The sequence below is a fragment of the Giraffa tippelskirchi genome, chromosome 2 (assembly GCF_054371585.1).
Source record: "Giraffa tippelskirchi isolate mGirTip1 chromosome 2, T2T-mGirTip1v1.2.pri, whole genome shotgun sequence".
NCBI lineage: Eukaryota > Metazoa > Chordata > Mammalia > Artiodactyla > Giraffidae > Giraffa > Giraffa tippelskirchi.
In genome coordinates, this window is record NC_137276.1 from 222221655 (window position 1) to 222239735 (window position 18081).

Here is an 18081-nt window from a genome sequence, read left to right on the forward strand (position 1 = left end):
TTGCAATTTACATTAGGGCTTTAAATTAACAATTTTGCTAATGGGCTCTGAATCTCATGCAATTTTAAAATGTCCTTATGCTAGAATTTTAAGGGATGCTCTTGAGTTGTCAAAGCTATATAAACAAACTTTAATTATAAGTGATATTCTGAATTTCAGTTTTATTTTGGAAAGCTTCTTCTTTAGTGTATAAACAGTAACAAGCTTTACATTTGTATTTACAAGTCTCAAAGAAATGTGCCAAGAGTCCTAAGTATGACGAGTAGGTATCTCACTTAATTATAGTGTTTCGCCCGAGAACCTGATGCCCTAAAGAATAATCTGGAAAAACAATGCTCCATTATTCCCTTTTCTTTTCTACTTGGGGTCTGGGTCAGAAGCCAAGACATACCAATACTGGAAAAGTTATAAACAAAGCCTTTCTATAAAACAATTTTAAAGGAAAAGTATGCAATTTTCACAGAGGAGTAACACAATCTTTTGGGTTTACTATGTCAGAGAGAGACATAGAAAAAGAGAGAATATTTTAAGAAGGAGGTTAAGAAGAGGTAGTAGACTTTTGCTATCTGCACCCCTTGAGCCTAAGGCTATAAGGTAATAAATACTACAGAGAAAATCGCAGGAGACAGGTAAAACGGGGCAGGACACTGTATCTACAGTACAACTCAAGATCTTTAACTCACACGGGATACTTCAGTCTCCACTACAATGCTCTGACCACATTCATACTATTTCAATAATAACCATTTTACCCAGTTGATAGTAAGCAGTAATTTTATTTAACACGAGTTGCTTTTTGCCAATTAAACATTTGCGACAGAGACGATTAGCTGAGTCTTCAAGTAACCTTGCTATGATATTTCCCATGTGATGGAAGACTGCAATAAAATTATTCCAAGTTCCAAACTTTCACACTTTTATATTCTGGGCACAGTTTTTAAGGGCAATAATGCTGTAGCAAAACGCAGGTCTTCACCTACCCCATTTCAGCCTGTTATACTGAATTATACTTAGTATTAAAATGTCTAACTCACACTTATGAAAGCTAGAAAAAATTAGCTCCCCTCAACTCTAATTTACTGTAATTCTGACCAGTAAGAATAGCAAAATTTGCTTACAAAATTTAAAGCCTCCTACAATATTTTTATATTTTTTGCTTTTTCCACTACTCAAGTTTCACAAATAACTATTTCTTTGCTCTTGACAGAGGAACAACGACCACTCTGCTTCACGAATAAAATAAGCTGACTTCTGTTTCTCTCAAATTCTCACCCTCCGGAGACTCACTGCAACTGAGTAATAAATTCACTGACACGTCTGCAACCCAAATTTCACTAGCACAAGGAAATTCTCTTACAGTAAAAAGGTCAGTGTTCTGAATTTAATTTTCTGAATTTCAAAACCCTTAATAAATGGAGGCACCTTAAAGTTCAGTTTATACTCTTTTACATAGGATTTCAGAGCATGCTTTAAATAGCTTAAGATAAGCTATATTAATAGCTTAGTGTCACTTTATCATTAAAATAATCTACAAATATCAGAATACTAATTAATTTTGTTGACGTTACTAATAAATAAGTCTTAAAATATCTGTGGATGTAAATCAACCCTCTCAATTCATTTACCTCACTCGGACTGGTCTAAACATAGATCAACAAACTGACTGAGTTTATCAGTATAATACAGTTGTGCAATGCTTTCACCAATTCGAACTCTGTACTTTAGGGTTTTTCCATATTTATTTTTAAATGTACAAAGCGATTAAACTATTAATATAAATATTTTTTCTCTCCAATATGTAATATTTTTATGTAAAAGAAAAGGTTTCCAAACATTTACAAAGCAATCTAAAGATAAGTAAACCTGATTTTAGGATCATTACATGAACCAAAATAATTTTCCAGAGAAGGCCCTATTTGAAAGTAATGCTCAGTGGCCTCCTCACATCAGCACTTCAAGATGAATCCAAATCCACTGCCTTTGCTTGAATTACTTCAGGGATCAATTCCAATGAGGGGAAAAAAAAACTCTCAGAAAAAGGTCTCGCGACAGAGTGGACAAGTGGATTTGTTGCTAGATGTAAACCATTTGTACTGAAAAAGAAAAGTCTAAGCGTTAAAAACTTTTTACATTTGTCATTTTACATATATGTCTAGAGTAACTTAATTTTTTTAATATAAAAATTTATTAATTACACAAAATGGAAATTAAAGCAAACGTCTCTTATCAAATTGGCCAAGTTGAAAAGACAATATTATTTTTTTTAATAAAACAAGATGAATACAGCAATCCTTTATTGAACAATGGTGCTCAGCTTTGCATATTCTATTTAAATAGTGCTGGGTTTTACATAAATCTTCTTTTAATCCTTTCAACAACCTTTAGAAAGGTATTATTATCTCCATTTTACAGATGAGAAAACTGGAACTCAGGTCAGCAAGTTGGTGCTTTGCAGACTAAAGTAACTTTAAAATGATTAAAGTAAGAAAAGGGAGAATAGTGAAGTGTTTGTTCTTTACATTCATCTCCAAATCAACACAGTTCAGTACTCCTCCTAAAAGCCAGTGTGGTTCTCTGCACTTAGGCTCACGCTCACAAACACGGAGGTATATAAAGAAACCTGCTGTGATGGAACTGAACACAGTGAGACTTTCTTTATGATGTTTAAAAAGAGCAGAAAGCTCTGATGCCAGATGGCTCTCAGTTCTAATTTGTTCAGTCTCCTTTATGGTATACATCTTACAAAGCCATCCATTTTTTAAGTGCCAAGAGCTATTTTAGAAACTTCTATTTATTAAAGTACTTTGACGCCACCAGTCTCAGTAAATTACTAATTTTCTTTTACAAATTTTGAAAAATTATTTTTAAAATGTCTCCCGTTAACCACAATTAAGAGTTTAACATCCACTGTTTTCCAAGGTTAGATATCATCCATATATAATATTAATATATGTAAGATACAAATAAGCTAGTTTCTCTTTAGACTTACCAAACAGGCTGAATGGAACTTTTTTTTGCATGTTCGACAGGCTTTTTTGGGAAGAGAATAGTTGAAACCGTGAATGACTGAGAAACAAATCATGCAATCTTCAACACCCTCAAAACGTTTGTCTACATTGTTTTTCCATAATGCTAAGCCTTCCATAATACTTCCATTCTGTTAACAAGGAAAAAAAAAAAACAATAAAGTTAATACACACTTTAAATATACACTTTAAATCACCAATATTATCTTTATTCAATTTCACAAATTTTAAAGTTGTATTATAATCTGGAGAGGAGAATCTGCTTGGCTATATTCACAATCCTAAGTTTTATGAACACTGGTTTTCAAAATGACCTCCCATGTTTTAGGAACCAGGTATGTTTCTTCATTAAATGTTGACTTGAGAAAGAAAGGCTTCTGACCCAATTTTCAGTTTTTATAGTCTTAGCTTGTTATTTGATGAAACTTTTTAAATAGTTGTTTGGATCAGTTCTCCTAACTTTTAACTAAAAATGATGAAATTATCTATCTCACCTACTCAAATGCTAATTTGTTCCAGCTCTACAATACTAGTGAATAGACTTCTTTTAAAATACTTTTCCTCTACTGTAGAATGCCTGAGAAGCATCACCATGTGCAAACAAAACTAGAGAAGACTTAACGATTTGTTTAAAATGCAAAAAGGTCTTTGAAAGTACTGGGATTTCTCTAACCACAGGAGGAGAGGTGAAACATTAAAGTAAAAGTAGCTCAGAAGACATTCAGCTGTCCCGAGACTTACAAGCAGATTCCCTCTCAAACTTTAATACCATGTATTGTTCTATAACATCTACAGTGTCAGTGAAGAAGAGTCGATTCTTTTCAAATACCAGGGAAAAATGCTATAGAGCCTTAAAAATTAAAATAAGCTTGGCAGGGTCAGATCATTTAGACATATATCTGTTTCAGTTTCTGTTCAGTCACTCAGTCGTGTCTGACTCTTTGCGACCCCATGGACTGCAGCACGCCAGGCTTCCCAGTCCATCATCAACTTCTGGAGCTTGCTCAAACTCATGTCCATCGAGTCGGTGATGCCATCCAACCATCTCATCCTCTGCTGTCCCCTTCTCCTCCTGCCTTCAATCTTTCCCAGCATCAGGGTCTTTGCCAGTGAGTCAGTTCTTTGCATCAGGTGGCCAACGTATTAGGGCGTCAGCTTCAGCATCAGTCCTTCCAATGAATATTCAGGACTGATTTCCTTTAGAATTGACTGGTTTGATCTCCTTGCAGTCCAAGGGACTCTCAAGAGTCTTCTCCAACACCACAGTTCAAAAGCATCAATTTCTTCAGTGCTCAACCTTTCTTTTTGGTGCAACTCTCACATCCATAATGACTACTGGAAAAACCATAGCTTTGACTATACAGACCTTTGTCGGATTCAACAAAATATAGTACCCATTTCTACTTATGCAGAAGAGAGAAAGTTTTACTGCCCTTTCACACAGTAAAGCAGCCATCTCTCTCAGTTCAGAAAGCCTAACAAGCATGTACATGGACACTTACTTGATGGGTGAGGTAAGTGCTTAGCTGTAGCATCCAGTTTCGCCACTGCTGCACGGCCACTCCAACTCTTTTCCCACTTTCCACTGTTATTGAGCCCAGTGGATAATTTGAAGGCAGCTGTATTATAAGTTCAATCACTATATCCTCAATACTGTAAGTGGCCATGACTTCTCGAGTAGTAGCTCGAGCTTTAACCTGCAACACATGAAAGGTAATTTTTTTTTTTGGCCAATTTTCTTTTCTTCCCTTTTATTTAAAAACCATCTTGACAGGTTGACAGATAGCAGCCAGTCCTCATTCAAACAAAACACAGGTAAACACATTCACTTATCAAATGTGAGATATTTAATAAATAGGTCAAATATCTGACATGTTTCATAGTGATGTTATGACAATGATGTTTTAAAAAGAAATGTACTAAAAAGTAAGTTTTTTTATTATACTGGCTTGTCATGTCGTAGTTATTGAACAGACCAGTATAGAATGGGTTATTATTAAGGATCCCTTCTCTTCCAAAGCCAGTGTATCAAATATCACTTCTATTTAGATGTCTTCCAAGTCTTTCTCTACCAAAGAATTCCCCTGAGCTTTAGAACCAACCATCAACTGCTGGAATATTTATACCCGATCTTGATTTTCTTACTAGCATTGCAAACTCAACATAGAATACAAATCACCATCCTTTAAAAATTTATTCTTCTTTTCTATTCTATGCTAAAAAATGTAGCATTATCTTAAATTTCTCTTTCAGGTATTAATTAGCTATAAGTTTGGTTAAATCACCACAGAATTTCTCACATCCCTCCCCTTTTAAGGACTAGTCTCACTGATACTGTTTCCCGCAGACCTTCCTCATAATGTCTACACATTATGAGTCTCCCTAACTATTCCGTGAACCCACACCCCATGCCAACACCCTATGTTGTAAGACTTCAGTCAGCACAATTTCACTGCTTTAACTCTAACACCGTCACTGCTTCAGAAGAAAAAGTTCGGTGGCTACACAGCACTAAATATTTTAGACTGTTAGTTAACGGCTTTTCCAGTATGGACTCAGTTCAGCACAGAAGCAGTCTGTTCTCTATTTACTTTCATGAAAACTACTCTATATGAATACTGGGCTACTCATTATTTCTTAAGCAATCACAGAAATTAATTAATACATTCTCATCTTCAAACTTTTTGCTTTGGCTGTACTGGGTCCTCTATATTAAATGCTTTAACCCATAACAGCATCCTGCCTACCTCAAAATAAACTCCCCCCATCAAGTCTTACCTAGTCCCCTAAGCCGGATGAACTTTTCCTACCCTGACTACAGAACACTCTCCCTCTTAATGTGCCACTTTCCAGTTTTCAATGCAAAAAATATTATCAGTATCACCTTCATTCCTTTATCAGACTGTATGTTATTATACGACAGGAATGTGACCCTTCTAAACTGTCTATTTTGCAGGTGACTGGCACAAAGTACCTGGCATCTATATATATTCTGATATATATTCTGAATTAACTAATGAATGTTCAAAAACTATTTAGCATCAGTTCAGTTCAGTTCAGTCGCTCAGTCGTGTTCAACTCTTTGCATAGGTAAATGAAATTATAACATCACTTCAATCGATGCATTAACTTGAGATCTGATGTCCAAGAATCAGAAAATAAAGTAGACAATTTCTGTAATTTCTGAACCAAGAGCTACAATTGTGATCATACTCACTACAACAGACAGGCATAACCAATATCGAGACAATTTTTTTAGAAAAAAATTCAAGATAATACTAACCGTCATGCCATTAAACAGCTGTGTACTTGTTTGTACAGAAGATATTTCTTGAAAAGAAAGAACACTGCTAACATACTTGCTGGTAAATCTGTCTACGATATTGAAAACGCGCTTCTCACTACTATTCCACCAAAGCCTAACCATGGCTGGCAAGTCTTTTAATGTCATGTGATAGACTGAACAAGCCAAGTGTGGAATATGATAGGGAAGAGCTGAGGTATCTGAGGAAAAAACAAATTCTTAGTTAGTAACATGTATCTCTTCCATAGAACAGACTAATATTAGTACCTTCCTTAGAAAATCATTTTCAATTCCTTAACACTAGTGCCAGAGCTCATAAAACAAACATACCAAGGAAACCAGAACTCTGTAAAATATTAGCTTTTTCTGCCACATTTGAAATGAACAATTAGAATGATAGAAAGAAGATCCTGAAGGATACTGAAAAATCTGCCCCCAAATAGCACCATTTTGCATGAAAGATCACAAATAAAATGAAGCACACACATTTCAAAGAGGAGGAAAAATTGGATTCTTTTTCTTATTAAAGTGAAAGTGAAGTCGCTCAGTCGTGTCCGATTCTTTGCGACCTCATGGACTGTAGCCCACCAAGCTCCTCCATCCATGGGATTTTCCAGGCAAGAATACTGGGGTGGGTTGCCATTTCCTTCTCCAGGGGACCTTCCCAACCCAGGGATCGAACCTGGGTCTCCTACATTGCAGGCAGACGCTTCGCCGTATGAACCACCATGGAAACTCCAAATTATGAAAAAAAATTTGGCCTCCTTTACTTTCCCCAGAGCTCACTGATGTGTTACGCAGAAGTTCTAGAGTCCTACTGTACTACTCACAAGACAAAGTTCCAACCTCAGATCTCCAAGGCATTTAAAACAATTCCTGTTCTCAGGAAATCCTTTGTAACACTGAGGCATAGCTAGATGCATACATGTCTACCCCGCCAGCTAAAACGTGAGCTCCCGGAGTGAAAAAATAATAAATCTTACTCATTTTCGTTTCCCCAACAGAAGACCATTCACAGGCCTACAAAACATTACTGTCTACAGAGTAAAAGACAACAGTAATCAAGAAACTAAGTTTCAAAAATGAGTTAAATTCCTAAGAACTTTAACCATAAGATCTAATTATTTATTCTACATAGAGAAATATGGAAAATCTGGCACTTCAACACTGTCATAGAGGGGACCCACGTTCGGGGTTACCCTCCACGTCCTCATGGTAAAGAGTCATACAAGCTGACTTGAGCCTCGTCCCCAGGAAGAAACACACACACACATCATACTGACCTCTGATACCCAATTGGAGCTCTTCCGTAAAGAAAGTTCGAGGGTCCTTATTGGAGAGCTCAACAGCTGTCTCTACAAAGGCTGGATTTTCTGGCATAAGCCTGAACAGGTGATAAAGCAATTTGTTCAAACTTTTTGTTTTTCGAAGGTGCATTGAATACAGAGCTCGAAGCTGGTGGAAACGAGAGAAATTTTGTTAGTAAACCCATTAAATAGCACATTCAGCAGACTTGAATGAATTAAAGTATAAACAGATTGGGACTTCCCTGGGGGTGGTCCAGTGGCTGAGACTCCAGCCTCCCTACGAAGGGGGCCCAGGTGCAATCCCTGGTCGGGGAAACTAGATCCCACATGCTGCAACTAAGATCCAGCACAGCCAAATAAGTATTTTAAAAATATATATGTATTACCTATATATATATATAATTACAGTGTATATGTGTGTGTGTGTGTGTGTAGTACAAGAACACAATTAAAAAATGCATTTATCTGAATACTGAGAATGACAAGGAAGAGTCCTACAAAATACATCACACAGTGTTACTTTCCAGTTGGGTCATCTGATGACACTGTTCCCCCTTCTCATACACTAGCAGATGTTTTCACTCTCGCTTTGTTATTAGACATATGCCTCTAAGATCTTTCTCAAACTGTCTCCTGTTGATAAGTTCACCTCCAATAGAAAAATCTATTTGCCATTGCCCACAGACGCTTCACTCATTCTCCTCCCAAATCTTCCACACCACAATCTCTAATCTTTCAAAATTCTGCTCAAAACTAATCCCATTGTTATGGCTGTCCTCACCCTATACCACACATTCCAGCATCCCTTTATGACAGCACAATCTGGTAGCTCAAAATGTCCTGGAGTCGTTTTACAAATCAAGAAATTTCACATAATAATATGGATTTTTTTTTCTGATTTCTTTCTTAAAAATAGGAAAAATCTGGCACCACTGGGTATACTACAGGTATCTACATGAGACACGTGCTTTAGAAACTCGTTCCTCAATAATGTAGTTTTCATTTGTTCACATTTACCTTGCGGTTCTTTGGTATTAGTACCTGTTTTAAAATTACTTGTCCACTATGCCATATTGTCTCCTCAGAGTACACAGACACCATTTTCTGGACACAATGAATGCTCAAATACAAAGATCAAGCCATAGGATTTGGCATTTGGGATTCTTAAAAAATTGACCAAAAGACCTTTACCATGAAGAAATATGGAGGACACCACCTTTACCAAGTAACCAAACTTAACATCACCAAAGAAGAGAACACACGATATTTTGTGCTCCTAAGGTGACAGTGAGAACACATCACCACTCTGCAGTAAATACTCTTGCTGAAAAATAACCAGATTATAACCACGAGGAAACCACCGGACAAATCCCAACTGGAAGAGAGTTTACAAAATAACTGACTTGGTGAATGACAAGAAAGAAAAGTAAAGGAATTCTAAGCTGAAGAAATATGACAGGCAAATACAAACATAATCCTTGACTGAATCGTCAACAGACAAGGAAATAAAACTATAAAGGATGTTACTGGGAAAACTGGGAAATTTTTATTTTTTTAGGAGGCAAATTTTAAATACAAATTAGATAATATTATTGCATCAAAATTAAATTTGAGTATAACATCTGTATTCCATTTATGATGAAACATGTTCTTATCTTCGGCGTTTATGTATATGTACATGTGTGCTCGGTCATGTCTGACCCTTTGCGACCCCATGGACTGTAGCTGGCCAGGCTCCTCTGCCCATGGGATTTGCCAGGTAAGAATATGGAATGGGCTGCCATTTCCTACTCCAGTAGATCTTCCTGACCAAGGGATCAAACCCGAGTCTCTTGTGTCTCCTGTGTTGGCAGGCAGATTCTTTACCACTGCACCATCTGGGAAGGCCATTTCTAAGATATACATGTTTAAATACTTTTGGTAAAGCATCATGATGTCTGCTATCTATCATCTCTGTAAATCTGAATATTTTTCGAAATAAAAAGTTGGAAGGAAAGTCGAAATTTTTAAAAATTTATTGCATATATCAATGAGCTTTTAAAAAACACATGTCTACTATCCAGCAGTCCCACTCATAGGTATACAACACAAGAGAAATGAAAATAAATGTACCCACAAAAACTAAAGCATAAAGCTTCACAGCAGGTTTACTCACAATAAGGAAAAAGTGGAAACAACCTAAACGCCTACTGGATGACTGGATAAGCAAAATGTGGTATAGTCATACAATGAACTATTTTTCAGACATAAAAAAGGATGCCATACCGACACACGCTACTTTACGAATGAATCTTGAAACCATTATGCTGTAAGAAATACGCCAGACACAAAAGGCCATATATGTGAAAAGTCCACGGGAGGCAAATCATAGAGACAGAAAATAGACCGGTGGTTGCCAGTGGCCAGGGGATTTGAAAGGAAATGGGACAGCAGGTGGGTAAGGTGTTTTTTGGGGGGGGAGGGGGAGGGGGGCTGGGTGTCGATGTGTGTGGATATTGAAAATGTTCTAAAATTAGATGGTAATGATAGGTGCACAATTCTGTAAATACACTAGAAACACCAAACGATACTCTTTATCTTCTTTTTTTTGGCCACACTGGGATCTGAAGATCCCCGACCAGGGATCAAACCTGCGCCCCTTGCAGTGGAGGCACGGAGCCGTTATACTGGACCGCCAGAGTAGTCTCCAAAACTGCACACTTCAAATAAGCAAATTTGATGATATGTGAAATACATCTCAGCAAAACTATAACATAAACACACACACACACACACACACACACATTTCCAATTCAATTTAATTCACTAATTCTTTTGAGAAGAATGTTAAAAACAGCCCAGATTAAGGACAAAAAACTTATTTAAAAAATGGTCTGTTTTAGGATTCTTCTAATTACTGTTATTTAGTGAGTTATGATGGTTTACTTGCTGACAGCTCAGTTCAACTTCTAAGCTTAATAAACGCTGATCTAATTCTTTGTGCCCCTCCCCCACACTGGCTTAATGAAAAACATGATGTATTTCTAATTTCTGAGTATAAGAATTATATAATTATTCCTAATTTCTGAGTATAAAATAATAAGAACAAATTCTTAGACATAAAGCCTCAATATGCTGCAACTTTTTAGAGATCAACAATATTCTAAGAAACAAATGTAGACGCCCAACAAGTAGTTCTTGAAATATATCATCAGTGAATTAAAACAAGCTCAAATCACAAACCTAAGTGGTAAGACTGAAAAGAAATAAAACAATCTGAACATCTATATCAGTGTTGCCTCTGTGATTTCATTTTCTCCTTATATAAACAAATGCAAAAATGTATTTGTTGATATATTTGTACCAAGAAATAGATTATTGAGTTTCCCTGGTGGCTCCGGGGTAAAGAACCCGCCTGCCATTGCAGGATACATGGGTTTGATCCCCAGTCCAGGAAGATCTCCTGGAGAAGGAAAGCGCAACCCACTCCAGAATTTTTGCCTGGAGAATCCCATGGGCTACAGTCCATGCGGTCGCAAAGAGTCAGGACTAAGTGACTAAACAACAACATGGGTTATTAGCAACAACATAAGTTAAAACTTAAGGATTCTGAAAAATCACATTGAAAATGAATGCCATGATATTTAGTCACACTTTAAATATGTAGCAATTTAAGTCTTGCTGTATTAACCTGGCAAAGAAGTGACCTACTTTATTACTGATTCAATGTTTGAAACTTTTAAAAGCAGGCATTTGTTTAAAAGAATTTTTTTAACTGGAGCAGAGCTTTACAGCTTCCTTCTTAAATGTGAGACAACAGAGACATCTAGTGGCTGCTAAACTAATTTGGGCAAAATAATTACTACAGGTTATTTTCATTATTCGGAGAAGGCAATGGCACCCCACTCCAGTACTCTTGCCTGGAAAATCCCATGGGTGGAGGAGCCTGGTAGGCTGCAGACCCATGGGGTTGCTAGGAGTCGGACACGACTGAGCGACTTCACTTTCACTTTTCCCTTTCATGCACTGGAGAAGGAAATGGCAACCCACTCCAGTCTTCTTGCCTGGAGAATCCCAGGGACGGCGGAGCCTGGTGGGCTGCCGTCTATGGAGTTGCACAGAGTCGGACACGACTGAAGCGACTTAGCAGCAGTAGCAGCAGCAGCATTTTCATTATTTAGTGGTAACAGCTTGAATTACATATGGTAATATTTCATAGATCTTTCTCTAAACACTGATTTTCAAATAAGGTGAATTTCCATTGATATTCCCACAAGAGTCAGAAGTTGACCAAAGGGAAAAAGAAAATAGCAAGATCCGGTTCTTTAGAAACTGTTATTACGATAGCACAAAAGTAAATTATAGAAACCTGGTTTCCTGCAATAAACAGACTTGGTGGATACATTCAGTTAGAAAAAAATTGATTCAAGCATAAAACTGTGGGAAGGTGACAAAGTAGAGACAGAAATAAATTTAGCAGAATGTCTGTAATGAGCCAGGTAAGATTAGACTAAAATGTGAGGCATTTACTCATTTTTCCCCAAAAGGAGAGGAAGGAAAGGGTTTAGGATAGTAAGAGAGAAATACACATAGGACAGAACTGTCAAAAGTTGTCTCATTTTATTTACCTGAGATGAAGCAGCTTTGAAGAAAGTAAGTATTAATTTCCAAGTGAGGAGGTACCCCAGAACATAACAGAAGTCTTCACTCAGTGGCTTGATAGTAACTATCTGTCCAACAGGAATACATCCCAAAACATTTTCTAGTAAGTCCTCTTGAGTGCTAAGAAGAGACATCAGTGCAGCCGGTGGTGACCTAAGAATCAATGATTAAACACCACAATTTTCCTCATAATTTGTCTCTTAACAAACTGACAGCATGTATGAATTTTAAGCATTTTAGAAAAATCTTCCTCTATTTTCCAAAAACCATTTTAAAAGTTTCCCTTTATAGGTTCAATTTTGACCCCTAATTTTGTATAAAGGCAATTATAGAATCTGAAAGGCATAAAGTGATAAAGAAATATATACATATATTTTCATATTTATAAATATGTAAGATATGCTATAAAATTTACTCTAGAAGTTAGTACTTAAAAGAAAAACTCTTTTCAGTTCAGTTCAGTCGCTCAGTAGTGTCCGACTCTTTGCGATCCCATGGACCGCGGCATGCCAGGCTTCCCTGTCCATCACCAACTCCCGGAGCTTACTCAAACTCATGTCCATTGAGTCAGTGATGCCATCCAACCATCTCATCCTCTGTTGTCCCCTTCTCCTCCTGCCCTCAATCTTTCCCAGCATTAGGGTCTTTTCAAATGAGTCAGCTCTTCGCATCAGGTGGCCAAAGTACTGGAGCTTCAGCTTCAACATCAGTCCTTCCAATGAACACTCTGGACTGATCTCCTTTAGGATGGACTGGTTGGATCTGCTTGCAGTCCAAGGGACTCTCAAGAGTCTTCTCCAACACCACAGTTCAAAAGCATCAATTCTTTAGCGCTCAGCCTTCTTTATAGTCCAACTCTCACATCCATACTGGAAAAACCACAGCTTTGAGTAGACGGATCTTTGTTGGCAAAGTAATGTCTCTGCTTTTAAATATGCTATCTAGGTTGGTCTTAACTTTCCTTCCAAGGAGTAAGCGTCTTTTAATTTCATGGCTGCAATCACCATCTGCAGTGATTTTGGTGCCCAGAAAAATAAAGTCAGCCACTGTTTCCACTGTTTCCCCATCTATTTGCCATGAGGTAATGGGACTGGATACCATGATCTTAGTTTCCTGAACGTTGAGCTTTAAGCCAACTTTTTCACTCTCCTCTTTCACTTTCATCAAGAGGCTCTTTAGTTCTTCTTTGCTTTCTGCCATAAGGGTGGTGTCATCTGCATATCTGAGGTTATTGATGTTTCTCCCGGCAATCTTGATTCCAGCTTGTGCTTCTTCCAGCCCAGCGTTTCTCATGATGTACTCTGCATATAAGTTAAATAAGCAGGGTGACAATATACAGCCTTGACGTGCTCCTTTTCCTATTTGGAACCAGTCTGTTGTTCCATGTCCAGTTCTAACTGTTGCTTCCTGACCTGCATACAGGTTTCTCAAGAGTCAGGTCAGGTGGTCTGGTATTCCCATCTCTTTCAGAATTTTCCACAGTTTACTGTGATCCATGCAGTCAAAGGTTTTGGCATAGTCAAATAGATGTTTTTCTGGAACTCTCCTGCTTTTTCAATGATCCAGCAGAAAACATATATCTCAACCTTTTGTTTTATAGATGAAAAAAAATCATACACCCAAAGAGGCTAACTGATTAGTCTGACATCCTTTGCTAGCCAGGGGAACAATTAGGGCTAACAAATCCTATCAGGTCCCTTATCAACCAACAAAGGGTTAGAAGATCATAAGACTGTATTGTCTTTTCAGTAAAGGAAATTTAACACACATATTAACTCATGGCAATGTAAGGTGATTTTCTTCTTTATGGAAGTAGTGTTTAACACTTTCAGACAAGCTTGTAAGAGTCTCAAGAAGTGAAACACTTGTGTGTGTTGTTGTTGTTCAGTTGCCAAGTCATGTCTGACTCTGCAACCCCATGAACTGCAGCACACCAGGCTTCCCTGTCCCTCATCATCTCCTGGAGTTTGCCCAAGTTCATGTCCATTGAATCAGTGATGCCATCCAACCATCTCATCCTCTGTCACCCTCTTATCCTACCTTCAATCTTACCCAGCATCAGGGTCTTTTCCAAAGACTTGTGTGTATCTCCAGTCAAATTCTCTATGACATTCTGACTTTAGTCTCTTCTTTTACCTCTGTGATCTTTCTCTCCTTGTGACTTCCTACTACCAGCCCATAAGTTAAAAGCTCTCTTCGAGCTTCTGCCTTTAAGTTTTTACCTTCAGCACCACCATCTCATGCACCAACCCTTCTTCATTCCATACCAACCATCAGCAGATTTTATAAAGAACAACTCTCCACTTTACACACTAACCTCCATGCACTTCGGAACTTCTGGAATAGCCTCCAGCTCTGCTTGCTACTTGTACAGTTTATGCTTCAGACTTCTGCCAGAACCAGCTGATGGTATCCCATCTTCTACCAAACAATGCCCCGATCTCTAGAAAATGTCATTTTGAAGGCCCTTCATTACGCTCCAGCCTTATCTTTCACTCTACGCTCCCTGCCTACTCCGCACGTACTCATTTATTTATCTGGCTGCACTGGGTCTTAGTTGCGGCATGTGGAAACGTCACTGCATCAGATGGATCGTTCTTTGTGGCACAGGGACTCTCTCTAGTTGTGGTATGTGGGCTCAGTAGTTTCAGCACGTAGGTTTAGTTGCTCCCCAGAATGTGGGATCTTAGTTCCAAACCAGGGGTCAAACTCACGTCTCCTGCATCACAAGATTCTTAACCACTGGACCACCAGGGGAGTCCCTCATTCATTCTTTTACTCAACAAATGAGGATTATTCATAACTATATAAGGCCAACAACTGGGTGCTGGGAAAAAAAGTGAGGAATAAGAGGCTAAAAGCTTCACAGAGCTTATATTACAGTGGAAGATGATCTAGAAAATTTAAAAAATATGTCACAAGGCAACAACTCGATATTCCCCAAGCATATCATGCGCAGTCATACCCAATGCCTTTGCACATGGTGTTCCTGTAACTTTTCCCTGCCTGCTGAAATGTTCCCTAATCTGAAAGGTCCAGTATCAATGTCCTCCCTTCTTGGCACAGCAGTTGTGTTACACTAACATCATCCTTTTTCTTAGCACTTGTCACACACTGTCTTCTATTATAGGGTTGTTCTTTAGTTGCTCAACCATGTCCAAATCTTTTGTGACCCCATGGACTGTAGCCCACCAGGCGCCTCTGTTAATGAAATTTCCCAGACAAGAATACTGGAGCAGGCTGCCATTTCCTTCTCCAAGGGATCTTCCCGACATGGAGATCAAACCCACATCCCCTACACTGGCAGGTGGATTCTCTATCGCTGAGCCACCAGAGAAGCCCATTCAGTTTTAGGGTAATACATCTAAATTAGATTATAAGCTCCTTAAGAGAACAGCTTACTTAACACTATATTCTCCTCTCACCATTTAATTAACACTTGCACAAAAGGTGCTCAATAGATTTTTTAATTGATATACTCTTTCCCCAGCTATCATGAGGCCAAAGGAAGTTTTACTAAACAGCAGCAAACTGAAAATGACTTAGGAACAATTAGAAGATAGAGTAACTGTCTTTTCAAGTGAGCTCTAAAATTCATTTATATCTTACAGATAAACATACAAGATTTGTGGAAAGAATATATGTTCTAAACTTAGGGCTTTTGCATTGCCTCAGTCTTCTAAAGTCATCACGATGGATTATGAGAATTTAATGAAGCAATCCAACTTATGATGGTTTGACTTCTAATTTCTCAACACTACAATAGTGTCAAAGCGATGAGTGTTCAGTAGAAACTATACTACAAACTGTGACCTTTTCCCAGACTGGCTATATGCAGAATGATACTCTCTTAACAATGCTGGGCAGTGGTGGTGAACTGTAGCTCCCAGTCAGCCACGCGATCACAAAGGTTTAACAACCAAAACACTCACAACCATTCTTACCCAGACAACCATTGTGCTTTTCACATTTGGTACAGTACTCAATAAATTACAGGAGATAGCTAACACTTTATCATAAAACAGACTTTGTGTTGGATGACTATGCCCAACTGTAGGCTGATGGAAATGTTCTGAACACACTTCAGTAGGCTAGGCTAAGCTGATGTTCAGCAGGTTACATGTATCAAATGTTATCTTTGACTCAACACTGTTTTCAACTTACAATGAGGATATAACCCTGTAAATTGAGGAAGACTAGTATTAAAAATCACTTACAAGGCTGGTTCTTCTTCTTCATCTCCATATGACTTTAGATTATCTTGATCATATTGTGGGAATTCAGGCATCAATCTGGAAGTCAGAATATAAGTTACATGAAATGGTTCATTGTTAAGTCATGCTTAGCAGCAGAAAGTCCAATACTTATTTTGTAATGAGGATATCCTTTTACTGAGTTTATTCTGAAATAATCCACTATGGCCAGGACTATATAAATGTAAACTGTGCGTGGAGAACAGCAACCATTCTTGTTACTGAAATGCTTAGTCAAGCTTACTCTGTTGCTGTTTTTACATTTTTTAATTTTTATTTTTGGTAACTTCCTCCTTTTTACTTTGACTTTTTTTAATGACCCAAAATTAAAACTACATATGTGAAAGTGAAAGTCACTCAGTCTTGTCCGATTCTTTGTGACCCCGTGGACTACACAGTCCATGAAATTCTCCAAGCTAGAATACTGGAGTGGGTAGCCTTTCCCTTCTCCAGGGGATCTTCCCAACCCAGGGATCGAACCCAGGTCTCCCGCATTGCAGGAAGATTCTTTACCAACTGAGCTATCAGGGAAGCCCAAAACTACATATATAGTTCATTTTTAAAAAAACCACCACAACACTGATTCAACTGAAAGAATTCTTACTTGTATAGCATATGATAGACAGCAATTTGCACAGGCCGAGCTCTGTAAAGGAGTAATGGGGCTAATGTATTTAACAAAGTCTGGAGGTATTCTGGCAAGTTTGTTTTCTGACCAGCAATCAATCTTGCAGGGAGTTTCTGACTCAATAGCTGATCCTTTGGGATATAAGTTAATGTTTCACACATGGGCTTCAGCATTGCATTCTGAAATGATGTTTCAGATGTATCTTTGTTTTCTCCTGATGACAAAAAGGAAAAAAACAGTCATACTCCAAACAAAGTGAGTAATACAACTTGACCGATTCATAGACAACCAAATGTTATTTAAGAAAATGAAATAAAAACTGGACAAACATTAAAGCAGTCCAAACTAGAAGCATGAACTGAATATATATTTCAGATAATCTCAACTATTTAATGACTTATATTATCTTATCCTTTTAAAAAAAAGAAGTTGGAGTTAAAATAATTTATTCATATTCTCTGAATCAGTATTATTCTAATTTTCAGTGGTCTTTACGTATCTTGTGATGTTTCAATTCTTGTCTGTAAAGCAGAAGCATATATGATGATTCTGAGATGCTAAACTTTCTCTCTGGCTCTTTTGCTATTTTGTTTTGTGTGACCTAAACGTCCAAAGTTGATTTTGGGTTTTTTTTTTTTAATTTTTCAAAACAAGTTATTTTCAGTGACTCCCACTATTACTCCCTTTTTCACTTGCCTGTAGCAGTCACCAAAAGAGGTAAAAGCAAACTGTGGATGCCAGGAGAAAAAAATTCTTTCCATTCACTGATTAGATTTATAGGAAGGCTGCCAGTGGTGCCCACAGTTGTGGAATCAAAAAAAGCGCTGAGTTCACAGGCCAAATCACAGCTGACGCAGGCAAACAGTTGTACAAGTGGAACGGAATACAGTGCCTGATTCTCCTTTGTTGTCTGAGGAAACAA

General features: G+C 37.8%; 1 protein-coding gene across 9 annotated transcripts in view; it reads right to left on the minus strand.

Moving 5' to 3' along the window:
* Positions 1 to 756: 756 nt before the first annotated feature.
* Positions 757 to 18081, minus strand: part of LTN1 (listerin E3 ubiquitin protein ligase 1) — a 56989-nt gene continuing 39664 nt past the window's right edge. For 4 of the 9 annotated variants that reach the window (XM_081572782.1, XM_081572780.1, XM_081572779.1 and 1 more), the window contains 9 exons: positions 17856 to 18069; positions 17136 to 17373; positions 16496 to 16570; positions 12245 to 12431; positions 7614 to 7785; positions 6310 to 6530; positions 4529 to 4723; positions 2990 to 3157; positions 757 to 2093 (listed from right to left, as the gene is read on the minus strand). In XM_081572782.1, coding sequence (XP_081428908.1) covers positions 2031 to 2093; positions 2990 to 3157; positions 4529 to 4723; positions 6310 to 6530; positions 7614 to 7785; positions 12245 to 12431; positions 16496 to 16570; positions 17136 to 17373; positions 17856 to 18069 — 1533 coding nt within the window. In that variant the 3' untranslated portion in view covers positions 757 to 2030. Of the gene's footprint in view, positions 2094 to 2989; positions 3158 to 4528; positions 4724 to 6305; positions 6531 to 7613; positions 7786 to 12244; positions 12432 to 13463; positions 14722 to 16495; positions 16571 to 17135; positions 17374 to 17855; positions 18070 to 18081 lie in introns of those variants that run through there. The other 5 variants (XR_014077619.1, XR_014077620.1, XR_014077621.1 and 2 more) reach the window with 4 other exon arrangements.